We start from the raw sequence: 14605 nt of genomic DNA, 5'->3' as shown, positions 1-14605 counted from the left end.
TAATGCTCCCTGCACAGCTGAAGTCTAAACAGAATGCCGTTATTGCCGTTTTTCTAATTTAACTATGTCCTCTGATAAACAAATGACAAAATCTCTTACAGCACAAACGTAGGGATTAAAAGGACAAATGTTAAGTGCATTTGAACTTATGTATTGGCACCTCTGGACTGCTAGGCAGTGAAAACGTCCATCAATCCATCCAGCAGACCATGAAGCTGATGAGAAATTTGATGTAAGGTTTCTACAGGGTTTAACTTTTTCGAGGCGCGGTGAGTCCTTCCCTGCAGGGCTGATGATCATCGTCAATCATCCATGCAGATACACAATCAGTCAACTACAAGATAAGTTTTCAAATCCATCACTGACGCAGCCTGTGAGAGAACTGGGGGCACTTCTCTTCCTTGATGTTATTACTCTCTAAATCACCAAGGTGAGAAGGAAAAATGACTTTAGAGTTCCCCTAGGTACTGGCAGCACAGATGTATGGGGTCCATGGTACACACTGTAATCAAATAATATTTCACAATAATATTTTCACTCTTCCTGGGAATATAATTAATTTAATCTTATTGCCATATGAATAGATACACTACTGTTTTAAGTGCAAACACCACAGGTGGTCTGTATCAGCGGGGTGTGAGGCAAAGGACCCATTGTGATTCGAGGCTCTCGCTAACCGTAGCTACATAAACATGTCAAAGAAACTTTGGCTCCAGTTAGCAGAAGGCTAAACTATTAGCAAAATTGTCTGTCCATCCATCTCTGAAATGCCCTGACTGACACATGCTTTATTTCATTTACTGTCAGACTCTATTTGAAAAATAGGAATAGCAACTTTCTCTGTAAGATTCTTCGCCATTGAATCAGGCTTTCCCCAAAAGGGAATTTGCATTTGCAGAACAGCCAAAAGGAACATATTCTCTCTAGAAATGACTTGTGATTGGCCAAAGTCTCCTGTCACAGGTTAAATTTTCTAAGCCTGAAAACAGGTTCCAGGGGGAAGGGGAAGAAGTCTAGCATTCTCTCAGACTGCTTTGAGTTACAATATGCTCAAAGTATAGTATGGAATTCTTTGACCAATGATGCCAAAATTAAACTGCCTACCCAGCTTTAATCAATGAAGAAAATAATCGTTAATTGCAGACCTTGTGTGGACGATCAAAATTAAACTGGCGCTGTGTTCCTGAAGGTCCCTGAAAACGGCGGTGGTCATGATAAAAGAAATGCCTGGCTGTGCTGTGCTGATCTCAGAAATGTGTTTCACTGTGGTAAGTAGTAAAACTGGTATACAGGCACATATGTAGAAATCAGCAATTTGACTGGAAGTGGTTAAATAAAAATATAAATGGCTGAAAGTCGGACTTTATCATTAGAGGTGATACTTTGACATTCCATATACCACAACACTAGCTCTGCATATTTCTTATCCTACATTTAAATGCAACAGAAGCCTAAAACTAATGACTTCAATACTCTTAGCTAACCTTGAAGTGAGGGAGCCTCGTTTTAAAGCGATTCTTCTTCAAGCCAAACACAATCCCCACAGTAAAACAAGTATGAATGAATTCCTTAAATGATAAAGCAAAGCTTCAGACAGTGCAACACATTTTTTCAAATTTATCTGGATGTCCACTGCCTAGGATGAGTAATCTGGTCTACATTATTCAGTAGCGACAGATTCACGTGGGATGATGACAGAAGACATTCTGAAAGCTCCCCCTGTAATGAGGCATATAATTAGAGAGCTCGAGCTGCCTGGGTTGAATCTGCGATCACAGCAGGCATCAGCTGCTCAAGGTTACAATGTTCTTTGTAGCAAGTGGACATCACTGCTGTGAGGGGTGTATTTTGGGCCGCTTCAATCAGTGTGAGTGGTGTGCACAGATTGTACAATGTAGAGGTACAGACGTGGCTTAAGAGAAAGTATTAATCTGATGAGGTTTCATACATTGAACACATGCACCGCACTAAAAACAGGCTGTTGCCCTGTGGAAGCACCCTTTAAATAGACACTGAATGCACCCAGCTGCTCCTGTGGCCAAACCTGGCCAAATTCATTTTATTATCACTATCAACAGATCTGTTTTCAATAATTTGTTTTGGATTTCACACTCTCTTACCGTTTATAGGAGATCTTCTGTTTCCTCTTATGGCAGTCAAGTACCCATTCCTTCCGTACGATGATGCCCCCTGCTGATTTCACCTGGCTGTACTTAGGAGTGTTGGCGAAGGCACAGCTGGAGATTAATGGGACGAAACAGACGTGCATGGGCACATACACGCACACAGACAGACACATATGGTTACATCACTAAAGAGAAGCTGACAAGGGCAATAGTGCGCTCTGACAGCAGAGATCAAGATGCAATCAAAGTGAATTACTGAGAGTGCTAACAGCGCTGTTATACAATCAGGCAATCTGTTGCAATGATAAAAGTCAACTACAGTTAAAAATCTCCCATGAGACAGTCATTTGAAAATTGTTTACATCTGTCATGTTGCCATGATATGTAATTTTAAAATAATTTGTAATACACTGAGTACAGCAATAAAACAATTATGATTTTACAATTTCCTACAAAAAGAAACTGTGATAAATCAGTTTTGACAATAAGGTCTTTATTCTGTTCATCATGTTTTCAGCTGATTGTCTGCCAACGTTTGGCTTTTCTGTAGCTTTTTTTGCATATGCTCCCTATTTATGTCTTCACTTTCTCATTATAGAGAAATATTTCTGAGCTGTTTTCTGCCACCTGAGGATTTGGTTCATTTTTTCCCTCACAGCAACAACTTTTTGATGTGTTGTGAATATAAAAATCTGATTTTGTTGATGTGTTTTTCTGTAAAAACTGGCAAATAAATCAATAAATACAGACTGTCAAGTGCACTAAACAACACTGTCAATTAAACTCCACTGACACAAACAAGTCAGACTACTGTGTGTGGGTTACTTCACGACTACACAAGCTGCACTGTTCATTAAAAATACATGTACCATAAAATAGTAGCTTCTATTCTTGGAACATATGTAATCTACCTGAAGTTGCTTGTAATTATTGGGGGCAAAAAAAATTGACGTTTAAATCATTGTGGATGGCCACAAGATAAAAATGCAAGGGCTTCACTTAGTAGTAATTTCATTTACTACTAAGTGATGATATTCTGCTCGCCCCCGCTAAGTCAGTGCACAGCGGGCTGAGAGTGCATTAGGAGGAGGCAGCATCATGTGCTGAAGTGTGCTAGTGGTACAATGGTTAGGTGTACAGTAGCAGCTGCATTCCTTTCAATCCCCTGCAAACTATACTTTAAAATCAAGCTCAAAAGTTTTTTGGCTGTATGTGTTACCTTCCTTCTAAACAACTCAGTCAAAATAGTGGAAAAAAAATTCACCTTGTATTCCAGTCAATATTTATCAGTCTAAGATTTGTACGCTGTGTGTATCAATCAGAGGCATTTTGATATAAAATTTTGATTTGGAAATAAAAACAGCTGGAAAATAAATGTGACATGAGGAAATAAGAGTCACCTGAAATAAATAAATAAATAAATAAATGGGAAATTATGACATAAAAGTCCCCTAAAATAAATAAAAGTAATAAAAAAATACAAATTAAAAACCCATTTATTTATTTATTTATTAAACTATATTGACTAATTTACATTTTTATATTTATTTATATATTTATTATCCTATTATTATCCGATTTTTTAAAATTTATTTCAGGATTTATTTCATGGGCATATAGACCATTCATAAAATTGAGTTTTGTTAAAAATCAAGAGAAAAGATAGAGAGAGAGAATAAAAGTGCACAAATATGGCAGTATGAGGACGTGGAAATATATTTCACAATTATATGCCAATATTAAATCAATTTGATGTTTAAAGGGCAAAAAAAATGCATTGTCAATGAATATAACACTGCCTCATTTAAAGGGAAATTTCGGTTTATTTCAACCTGTCTCCTATGGTCCTAAATTTGTTTCAAGTGACTAGTGACATAAAAATAATAGTTAGCATGTTAGCTGTTAGCCTAGATACAGCCGGGGCGCATAGTAGTGTCAGACCTGTTAAAACGTAATTGAACGGTCAACCTTCAAGTGCAAAGTTAGTCCATTAAACAAGCTTTTTTTCCACAAAGACCGCCTCATATCGTTAGAATAAATGTCCGAGAACATATAGAAAACGACATGTAAACATGTTGTCTTACTTTACCGGTGTGCTGCCATGTTTGTTTACCATCTAGCTCTGCTTTCCAAAGCGCGGCCGAAATATCGCGAGAACAAGCAACGATCTCATACCGTACCTGAAATCTCGCGAGCTCTAGATAAAGCCCAGCTGGATACTACTCCAGGTGGAGGTGTCTCGTCCTCGGTCACATCCAGACCTTGAAAATAAGGCTGCAACCAGTCCCATTCCTTGCAACAGAGGCATTCCTCTTCTGTGGGCATTGGGGCACAGCATTCACAGGTACACCACCAATCTCCAGAGCTACGCAGCCTTGCAGCAGCCATTCCTCCTCTCTCGTCCTCTACCTGTTGCGCCCCTCTCTCTCTCTCTCTCTCTCTCTCTCTCTCTCTCTCTCTCTCTCTCTCTTCACTTACCTTTTAACAGGTCTGATGCTACTATGCGCCCCGGCTGTATCTATGCTAACGGCTAACATGCTAACTATTATTTTTATGTCACTAGTCACTTGAAACAAATTTAGGACCATAGGAGACAGGTTGAAATAAACCGAAATTTCCCTTTAACGTAACATCCAGTACAAACCACGACAACTTCTAGCATTTTATCTGAATACAGATACAGGCACTGACGGCTCTGCAGTGCTCTATTCTCTGTTTCAACGCTGCAAAATACCCCAATAATAAGCTGTATATTAAATCGAGAGGAAAGAGTAAGTAATGTATTCATGAATGGTTTTAAGTGTTTCAGCTTTCCTCACACTCCCTCGCCCCCTGTCTGATACTCACATGAGATGTGTGGAGTCGGGCGTCCAGTCAGGTCGGTATTTAGCTCCCATGTCCAGAGCCTTTTCCCTCAGCTCCCCTCTGAAGGGGTTTTGGAAGCCGCTGAGGACAAACACCACCCCCTCCATCATCCGCTGGAATGGGACCTGCTGCGCGCTTGCTTTCTGCTGCTTGGGTTTGGGTTCAGGTTTGGACTGGCTCTCCCGCTTCTTGTCAGGAGGCTTCTGTGCCGGGGAAGCTGAAGAGATAATAGCAAAAGTCAAGGAAGTTTTCCAGGTGAAGAAATCATCTGTATGCTAAAATTCAGACACTGATGTATGTGATACCTTTTGCTGTGCTGGGGCTCGGCGTGCTGGCTGGGCTCGGCTTGTGTTTGGGGGTCGCAGCTTTGCCCTCAGGCGAGCCAGCTGGGCTTATTTTCTTGGAGGGAGGAGGGCCGGAGGCAGACTGCCGCTCTTTGCTGAACTCAAATTTTCTTTTGGCTGGTGGCTACGATGACACAATGGATGTAGGTCAGTAAACAAATGGAAGCTTTTAGAATGGAAAAATAATGTGCACATGCCTGTTTAAGAGAGATGCGTAAGGAAAAACTGGTGGATGATGGGTGGAATAAAGTAGACTCCCACAAACTGTCCACACTTCCACTTCATTTGCCACCAGAACAAGGTCATCAGACAAAAACTGTACATTTAATAAACCTTACACAAGTGTAGCAGACAATTTTTTCTATTGTCGGGGTGAACATTTGAAATAAAACTTCCCTTCAAGATGTAAAAACAAAGGTTCTGCAGTTACTCACATATCATTTTTAGACTACTTTCTGATGCAGAGACACACACTTGTGCAGCTCTCAATCTGTCTGTATTTAATTTTTCTTTTTCAAAAGTCAAAGTGACCTGTAGCTGATATTGACAGAGTCTCCCTCATCATCCTCTTTTCACCCTCTGAGTGGGAAGAGTACAGTGATGCATAATGGAGCCAGGTGATGCATTACTTCAAGCTGGGATTTTTTAAGTCGATAAAAGCTTCACTTTAAGCTGCTGCACACGTTAACAAAATCATTCAATAAATTGGATTTTACCAACAAGAGAAACAGAATATAATGAGCAGAATTTGCAAATACAATGTGAGATATCTGCTGTAAGATTAAAGAATCTGACGAACAATGCTTGTTATTTTTTCAAATACTGTAATGTATTAATACATTTTTCATACACATCCTAGGACTTTTAGTTTGTGGTGACGTAGTGAGATAGATACAACTGTGTCACACTAATTTGAGAACGTTGTTTTGGCCTACTCTTGCATCTCTTTTTCTTATTTAACAGAAAAATGCAACAGACACCAATCCAAGTTTCTCTCTTTCACCCAACTAAGACTAATGTTAGCTTGGTAACACATTGTATAACACACTGTATCCAAATTTAGACAGAAACAAAATAAAAATCAAGAAATGGGTCTGAGTTAGTCTTATTAGTCATGTTACTTTGTCCACAGTTCCAACAATCACCAACTCTAGTTTGGTCACAAGAAACTAGGGCCGGGTGATATGAACAAAAATCATATCTCAGTATTTACAGGCTGAATGGTAATACACGATATATATCTCGGTATTTTCTACAAAATGGGCTACATGTTTTCAGTTGCAGGTCAAAGCCACATTTGAGATGTCACAAGCACTTTTATAAAAAACAGACAGTGATCAAAATAAAATGCACAGACAAGGATTTTTTCTCCTGTTTTAAAAATATGCAGCTGAACAATGTGGAAAAGAAAAACTATACAAAACTAGAAAAGCACTCAGTGAGTGCAGACCTCCGCCAAGTAGGTGATATTCCCTCCCCCTCTGCATCAGATTTTGCAGCCTGCATCACAATTAGGTTATTTGCATCACTATCATTATTAGGTTATATGCCTTCACTGTGGAGACACTGAGGTGCATTTATTTCGTTTTAATTTTGTACCAACACAAAATATAATGGGTTTTTTTTTGTATTTTTCACTTTATTTTTTTCCAACACAGAACATTAATTTCAACTTTAGAATTACAATATTTAGCAAGTAGAACAAGACGTGCTTTCCGGCCACCAGATGGCGCTATTTTCACCGTCTTTAGAAATTGGAATTGCTGCTGAGGCTGTCAGACGATAGACTTTATTTATTATTTTATCCACTTTGCTTCAACCAATCACCACCCAAATTTTATCATCTGTTCCTTGTCCCATTATCCACCTTTCCTGAAAATTTCATCAAACAGACCAATGCCGGCGAAAACATAACCTCCTTGGCGGAGGTAATAAATAGCTGGGCTGTACGTTAACGTTTTTGCACACAGCACTGGAGCTACAGAGGTTTAAAGGTTTGCAGCACAGGACACAAAACTATAACATGAGTATAAAAGTATCAAGTAGGCATTAATCCACTGTAGTTTGAAACAATTAAAAATCTTTGTGGAGGGGATTAAAAAGTTGTTTTCCATGGTCTTTCAGATGGATGTAGTGCTGGAAAATGATTTAAATCTTTTCATTTATTTAGGTTATTAATCTTATTTATGCACAGAACATCAACATAGAGGCAGAGGGAGGGAAGTCGCGAGAGACATTTTGTCTGCATTATATACGTCTTGTATATGAAACGTCTGTGTTGTGGCTGCTTTTTTTTTTTTAAAACACACCTGTCGCCTGCATCCAGGTGCTGTCTCTATGTCACAAAATAGACTACAATTACCAAGAAGAACAACAATGCTGGATTGCACTTATGCTTCAGCGATAATTTCATTCACCTCACAGACTGATTTGGCATAGCTCGTGCAACATACAAACCAATGTCACACTGTAGACTAAATAACAGACAGATTAAACAGAGGAGCAGCTCTGTGTCTCTCTTAGGGTTGCTGGAGAACTTGTGAGTGAGTGAGTGGGGTGGAGCTGTGCGGGGAGTGTGAGAGGAGAGATGAACACTGGTATGCAATCTGTAACGCAACTTGACCCTATATCCATATAAACAGTGTTGTCTACATTCATATCTTGCTTGAGAATTTATCGATATATCATACATAGTCGCTATATCACCCAGCCCTACAAAAACCCGTAATTCAATATATCTAAAATGTGTATGTGTATCCTCACAGTCTCTCATATCCTCTCAGCTGTCCACTGAGCAGCAACTCTCACTCGTTCTTTGGAGGCAGCTACAGTCACGCTACATCATGTTTCAACAAACATGCACTTAAGCGCAACAGACGAAACAAGGAAATAACAGTAATGGTGATATTTTTAAAGTAACAGCTCACGTATTTGGAAAGTACTACTCCAATGCTGGTTTGGTCGTTATCGCAAGACCTCATCGCAGCAAGTTTGTGCCTTTGTGCCTACAAGTCAGTTTGTACATATGAAAGTTACACATAAAAATCACCAGCACTCTGACCATCCTGCTATGTTGATTTGAATGAGAATGTCTGTTCTATTGTTATTCTATTACTAGGTGAAAAACACAAAAGCACATACATTATGTATCATTAAAATGCAGACCATTGTGGGCAAAACAGCTGTTCAGTATGTCAGATATTTGTTCACCTGTGCTTGAGATATTCCTGTACTCATAGAGACGATTATTTGAAAGCTGAATTTGATTAAGACAAAGCTGATGTCAGAAACTATGATGCTGATTAAAGAAAGACAAAACAAAAACAAAACATCTTAAATTATAGTTTCTTTTCTGGTTTAAATTCACTTTAGTTATTAGGCCAAAAGCTTGTTTTTCAGACCCCATGTGGTTTTAAATCAAATAAACTTTCCCAGAAATGATGTGGTCGTTAAAACTCTCAATAACTAAAGGGCCCATTCTGACACAAACTTAATTGCCTCTGCTTCATCCTCTGCTGTGTACCTCTCAGCTTTCCTGTTGTCTAAATAAAGCCAAAAAAAAGGGAATGTTAAGGGAATCGCTGTTTGCTGGCTGTCCTTCAGTGGAGGAAATGATGGTGATGTTTAGTACCTGTGGTGAGGCAGAGCTGGAGGAGGAAGCTTGACCTGACGAGTGGGACGAGCTGCCACCAGCCTGCAGGGCAGCAGCGGCGTAACTCAACTTCTCACTCTGAGGAGACACTAAAGACAGAGAAGTGCTGGTGAGATAAAAAGTAGCCTGATAATAAAGAATGCCTTTGAAACATCTCCTCCCTTTTGTCTCCTGGAACACTTAAAAAGCTTTAAATTAAGCCTAATGAGCGCTCTCTTGACATTTTTTTAATTATTCAACCTGATCAGCACTTTACTGTTACAAGGACATGAAAGAGTTTAATTGGGCTTCAGCAGGTGGTTAATTTAAATGAGTGGATTTACCTTTAAGTGAAGTACTGGACTTTGCCGCATTGTCGCGATTGAAGAAGAGACTGCCTGGCTGAAGGCTGGGACCAGGTGTAGAAGACTCATCCTTCACCCTGAACTGCCCCAGCTTCGTCAGTTTCTGATGGGAGAGAAGGAAGTTTAGCGCCAAAAGAGAAAGTGGAGGCAGTGACTGGAGTGTATTTTCTCTTGATATAGCAAACAAGTTTCAACTTGACAAATGATTTCATTAGTTCATGAAGTTATGTGGTTCACAGGATAAGTTAGATGCTTTAGATGCTTTACACACTGCAGTGAGATACTCCGCCACGTCTTAGTGCTGGACTCCTACCAGAGCATCAATAAAAGCAAGATGTATTATACTACATCATGTTCATGCTGAACTAAAGCACTGCTGATAACAGTGCGGTCGCACATTTCACTCTAGATTTACATGCTTATAAAGACTGTCCTCTGATGACACTGAATCTCACGCCAACACTTACAAGATAGCTTATTTGTTCAGTGCTGGTCTCTCTCATGTGTGTGGTTTCTGGGGCTGACACCATCTGGTCAGTTGCACAATCGGTTGGTCGATATGCTTTCGTCTGAACAAATTCTCATTGGTCGGACAACCTCTGGTGTTATTTAAGCAATATCACACTCGAGCTCGTGATGTTGTCATCACATCACTCCCTCTCGTGTGATATTGCTTTTATACAACAGTTCAACAGTTAAATAAGCAAGGCTAATTAAGAAATGTTGAAAAATGAGGACAAAATAGATAATTTAAGCATTTTATTTGTCTTCCGCCAACAAAAATAGTTCCCTCAGGACTCTGCTGTCACCGTTGCCATGTAACGCAGACATGGTGCACCAGGCACTTACTCTTTATACACATTTATCTGCACGTTTCCATTAATTGTGCAGCCGGTGAAATAAGTCTGTGGTGACTGCATGGTGGACTGTCACTTCACAGGCACAGCCGACTCTGCCTTCTGATCTGACAGTATGTTGCTTTGCTCCAAGTCATTGAGCTCCGCTGATGAAACACTGACAAACCTGGATGTGTGCTCAGATGGATTCAGCTTCTCCTCTCCCTCATCTTCCTCTGATGACCATTCATAGTTCAATTCAAAACTTATTTTAGGAAATAAATGCATATTTTTGACTGTTTGACAGTGGATGAATTTATTAGCCTACAACGCAACTGCTGACCTAACTGACACTAACCGTCAGTTTTGATTTGATTGTTGATTGCAATCAGCTGTGAGGTGGAGTGATACATACACAGTGAAATAACTGTGATGTTGTACTCCAATATCGTCACGGTTTTACTGTCTCTCGACCAATCAGATTGCAGGGCCGGAACTAACTGTTGTATAATAAAGGATAACATCTCTCGCGAGATGACGTCACAGCCAGGAGGAGGTGAAGGGTAAGGGAAACGCTTAGTATGCTATTTACAGAGATAACACTGGCTATCTGAACCGGTCAGTGGCGAAAAAAAAGCACTTTTAATGCGCAAACTTATACAGGACGCATTTGCCCCCATATCTACCTTGCGGTTGCCGGCTGTATCCGCCTCCCTCAATACTGAACAATTTTAAAACGAATTGTACCTATGAATCATACACACACATACACATGGGGAAATGGGGCCCAGGTTGAAAAATACCGAAGTTATCCTTTAACATAAGGCTGTGTTTCCACCAAAGCTTTTTTTTTTCAGCTGAAACACCAGGCACTCTTCTGAAAGTGTCCAGCTGCCAACTCTTAAGTGCTTTTCAGCTGAGACACTTTGGTTGCTATGATACAGAATATCTGCGAAAGTGAAAATGTCGACACAAGAAAAGAGCGGATGAAGGGTAGGTAAGAGTGTGCAGGAGAAGAGGATGGATCTGCCGGTCAAGGTAGGTTCAATATTATTTTGTCCTTGTACATGAGTCTTTTTGGTATTTGTCTCCACTGTGACTGGATGGCTGGGTAAAAAGTGAAAGTGACGAGTGCAGTGTTTTGACGGAAGCTGAACCTATTTGCAGCCTTCTGCAGCGCTCAGCACCTCGTCATGTGGCTTTTATATCAGACAGTTTTCTTATTCAGATAATAACTTTGCCAATTCCTGACTATTTCATTTAGGCAATGTTCCCATATGACTTCTTGTGCTGTGACAACTTTTATCATTTCAGAAGTTTCTTTTCCTTTGTGAAATAAAAGAAATGTTTTGTAGAAAAATGTTTTTTTTAAAGTGAGACACTGAAGAAGCATTGTTTTGGTGTAAGCACTGAAACTCAGGAGTCCTGTCAGCAGCTTCTAATACACAGCCTTTGTCAACACTGCTCTCAGGTCTCAGTGACAATATTAAAAGAGAAGAGACATCTGTACCCTGGAGTTTTGAGAACAAGATGTGGCATGACTTACCGGGGAGTTTGTTGGAGGAGGATCATTTTTGTCAGGTGGTGAATGAAACTTAACAAAGGCCAGTCCGTATGCTATGTTCTGCAAAACACACCCACAAAGTCATCTTAGAATTTATTTCACAAGTGGCAGCAGATACATGTGTATTAGTACACACCTTTGTTCACACAAGTAAACTTTAATTCAATAGTTCACAGGACTTCAACACACAACATCAACAGGTGCAGCCAAGCGGCTTCAGTACAAGAAGACCCCTACTGCGCCGTGTGTGTAAAGCAATGATCTGCATTTTTTGTTAAATCTGGAAAATGCAAATGTTTTACGTTTAAGAGTCAGATGGAAATCTTAGTTTGCACTCTGTTATTTTAAGTGTCTGGGCCTTACCTTGCTGTATGGCTGGCTACACACAATTTTCACTCTGTCCCACTTCTCCTGTGCTGTGCTCTTCTGCAGCTGGTTGGGCCCAAAGAATCGCACCCGGTTCATGTTGGTGCCATTTCGGCTCTCCGTGGGGGACATGAAGGAAGACATAACCAAAAGAACCTAAAAGAGTGAAAGATTGACATCAAAGAATTTGGACAAAAAAATGTGGAGTAATTCCATTGATAAGGACGTGATATGCTTTGTACTTGGTTGGGTTTGAGATAATACCTCATAATCCTGGTCTCTGACAGCTGAAGAGTTCCCCACCAGCACCTCGATGAAAGCCGACCCTTCATTTCCAATATCAATGCTGTGCACCTGCTCCTCCTTCTCGAACTGAGAGGAAAGTGAAAAAGCACATGTCAACAGAGCATACACAAGAAACAAAGCTGGAAGAGCTAAAAGAATGGATTTAAGAAGACAAAGTCTTTTACTTGTCCTACGTTTAACACATTTATGCCAAGAAAATACATGTATACCTTTTTGGACACAGACTGTCCCCTACTGATACAGTAATTTGCAATAATATACACTCTCCTAATGAAAATTTCAGTGTGCCTCAAGTGCCTTTAACATATTCTGTAAATCCTGTAATCTAGACAAAGATGAGCACAGTATGTTCTTGTCTTCCACACTTTACAAGCAGCATTCTAAATAAGACAGGAAATTTGCTTCTGCCTAATCCCTAAACCAGTGGTTCCCAATTGATGGGTTGAAGTCTAAAAGGGGTCCATTCTGAATGGATTGCAAGTGTTAAGTTTGTCAAAAAACACTTTATTTTGAAATGCAGGAAAATTCTGAGACAGAGTTTTTACTTTGAAGTGCCGTTTCCTGCTGTAGAGTGAGTGACTAACAGACAGCTACTTAACAGAGACAGCAAACTAGTTCGATGACGTGGCCGAACGTGTGTACTGAGTTGACCTTGAACTAATGACTAGGGAGAAATCTAGACCCTGTGGTTCGACAGATGGGAACCACTGCCCTGCAAGAGTGTCTGTAAGACAATGCAGACAAGGGGAATCCCACAATGGCACAAATACATCAACAAAGGAGACGTGGGAGTAGAAGTCAACATTTTCAATCGGTGAAATGTTCAACACAGATTCTGTTGAAGACTGGAAACTCATCTGTTCAGGTGGCATCTTGCCTCACAAAATAAAACAAAATTTAAAAAGGAATGGGAAAAAACTTTATCTCTTCTTGTCTCTAATTATAGCACTTGATGAAGTTAATGTTCTTGCTTGATTTTTGCAATTTTACTGTTGCATCCACATGGTTGAATATATTTTTGAAAGCTGCTTTGGCTAAAAGTGTCAATTAAATAAATATAACGTTTGGAAACAGCTTCACATTTCAGAAGTTACAGATAACAAAAGTGAGTGCCCAACCATTATTACATGACAATAACAAATACCAAGTTGGATTAAAAGCTTTCCTTTCGTGGATAAACAGCCAGGGAAGGAAGGGTAAGTGAATTTGGGACATAAAAAAAACGATCTCGTATTTAGATAAAAAAGTTCTGTGATACTCAGCAAGTTAGATCTGAGCAGCAGTGTTTGATCTGGTTCAAATGAACTTTATCACCAGGTTATATAAGTCTACTTCATGACATAAGTAAATTTCACATCAATAATGACAGAACAACATGTTATGTAACTGCTGCTGGGTGACACATGTGGGAGTAAGTTACACAGGGGGTCAAGAACATACCTGCAGAATGACTGATGTCTGCTTCTCCCCAGCTCTTGCTGCTTTCCACTTCCTGTAGGTATCAGAGCTCAGCAGGTTGTCTGCCTTGTGAGTCTGTTGTGCATTAGGACAAGAGGTGAGTGAAAGTGAGGCTCGCATTTGGCTAAATAAAAAGCATATATCTACAAACTTTGTGTCAGGGGACAAACGGGAACATTGTTACGGTTCAATGTAAGTGAGAAGTGAACTTACATTGTCCTCGGTGCTGCAAGACACGACGTGTTTGAGTTTGATTTCTGGCATGTTGTTGAATCTTGACAGGTTGAGGGTAAATTAATTATCCAGTATGAAGGGGAAACCCTAAGCGCTGTCTCAACCAGTTAACAACAAATATAAAACACACAAATTGTCCTTTCAGTGGCGTTAAATTAAGCCTCGAAAACTTTAGTAAATGCGCCTTGCTGTAAATCAGCTACTGTGCCTGCTAACGTGATAGCATGCTAGCAAACAATAGAGTGAACTTTTCCTGATTAGCCTGATGATTTAAACACACACTAAGTGCTGTTAGCACGAACCTTTGAAACTGTTATGTGCGTGACACATAGCCGCTAACTTTGGCATTACGTTAAATATCAGCAAACATATAGAAATGCTTTTAATTTTAAGTTAAAGGTGCGTGGAAGCGAACTCATATTCCCACCAAAAGCCCGATGGCTGTTGTGCTGTGACGTAACTTCCGCCTAATGGCATTTTTCATCCAATGGGAGCGTTCTACTTCTTCTT

The 14605-nt window shown here is 39.9% G+C and overlaps 1 protein-coding gene across 1 annotated transcript in view; it reads right to left on the bottom strand.

The window, feature by feature from the left end:
* The window catches only part of xrcc1 (X-ray repair complementing defective repair in Chinese hamster cells 1), a 33727-nt gene extending 19185 nt beyond the window's left edge, over positions 1–14542 (bottom strand). Inside the window, exons 1-10 of the mRNA XM_049583950.1 lie at positions 14075–14542; positions 13844–13936; positions 12362–12469; positions 12095–12253; positions 11714–11791; positions 9311–9434; positions 8967–9076; positions 5297–5459; positions 4974–5208; positions 2121–2237 (exon numbers count right to left, since the gene is read on the bottom strand). Coding sequence (XP_049439907.1) covers positions 2121–2237; positions 4974–5208; positions 5297–5459; positions 8967–9076; positions 9311–9434; positions 11714–11791; positions 12095–12253; positions 12362–12469; positions 13844–13936; positions 14075–14125 — 1238 coding nt within the window. The 5' untranslated portion in view covers positions 14126–14542. The remainder of the gene's footprint in view (positions 1–2120; positions 2238–4973; positions 5209–5296; positions 5460–8966; positions 9077–9310; positions 9435–11713; positions 11792–12094; positions 12254–12361; positions 12470–13843; positions 13937–14074) is intronic.
* Between the last annotated feature and the right edge of the window lie 63 nt (positions 14543–14605).

This window comes from Epinephelus fuscoguttatus, linkage group LG8 (assembly GCF_011397635.1).
Source record: "Epinephelus fuscoguttatus linkage group LG8, E.fuscoguttatus.final_Chr_v1".
NCBI classification, from domain to species: Eukaryota; Metazoa; Chordata; class Actinopteri; order Perciformes; family Serranidae; genus Epinephelus; species Epinephelus fuscoguttatus.
The sequence above is the reverse complement of the archived record's forward strand: the minus strand, read 5'-3'. Positions and strand labels throughout refer to the sequence as shown.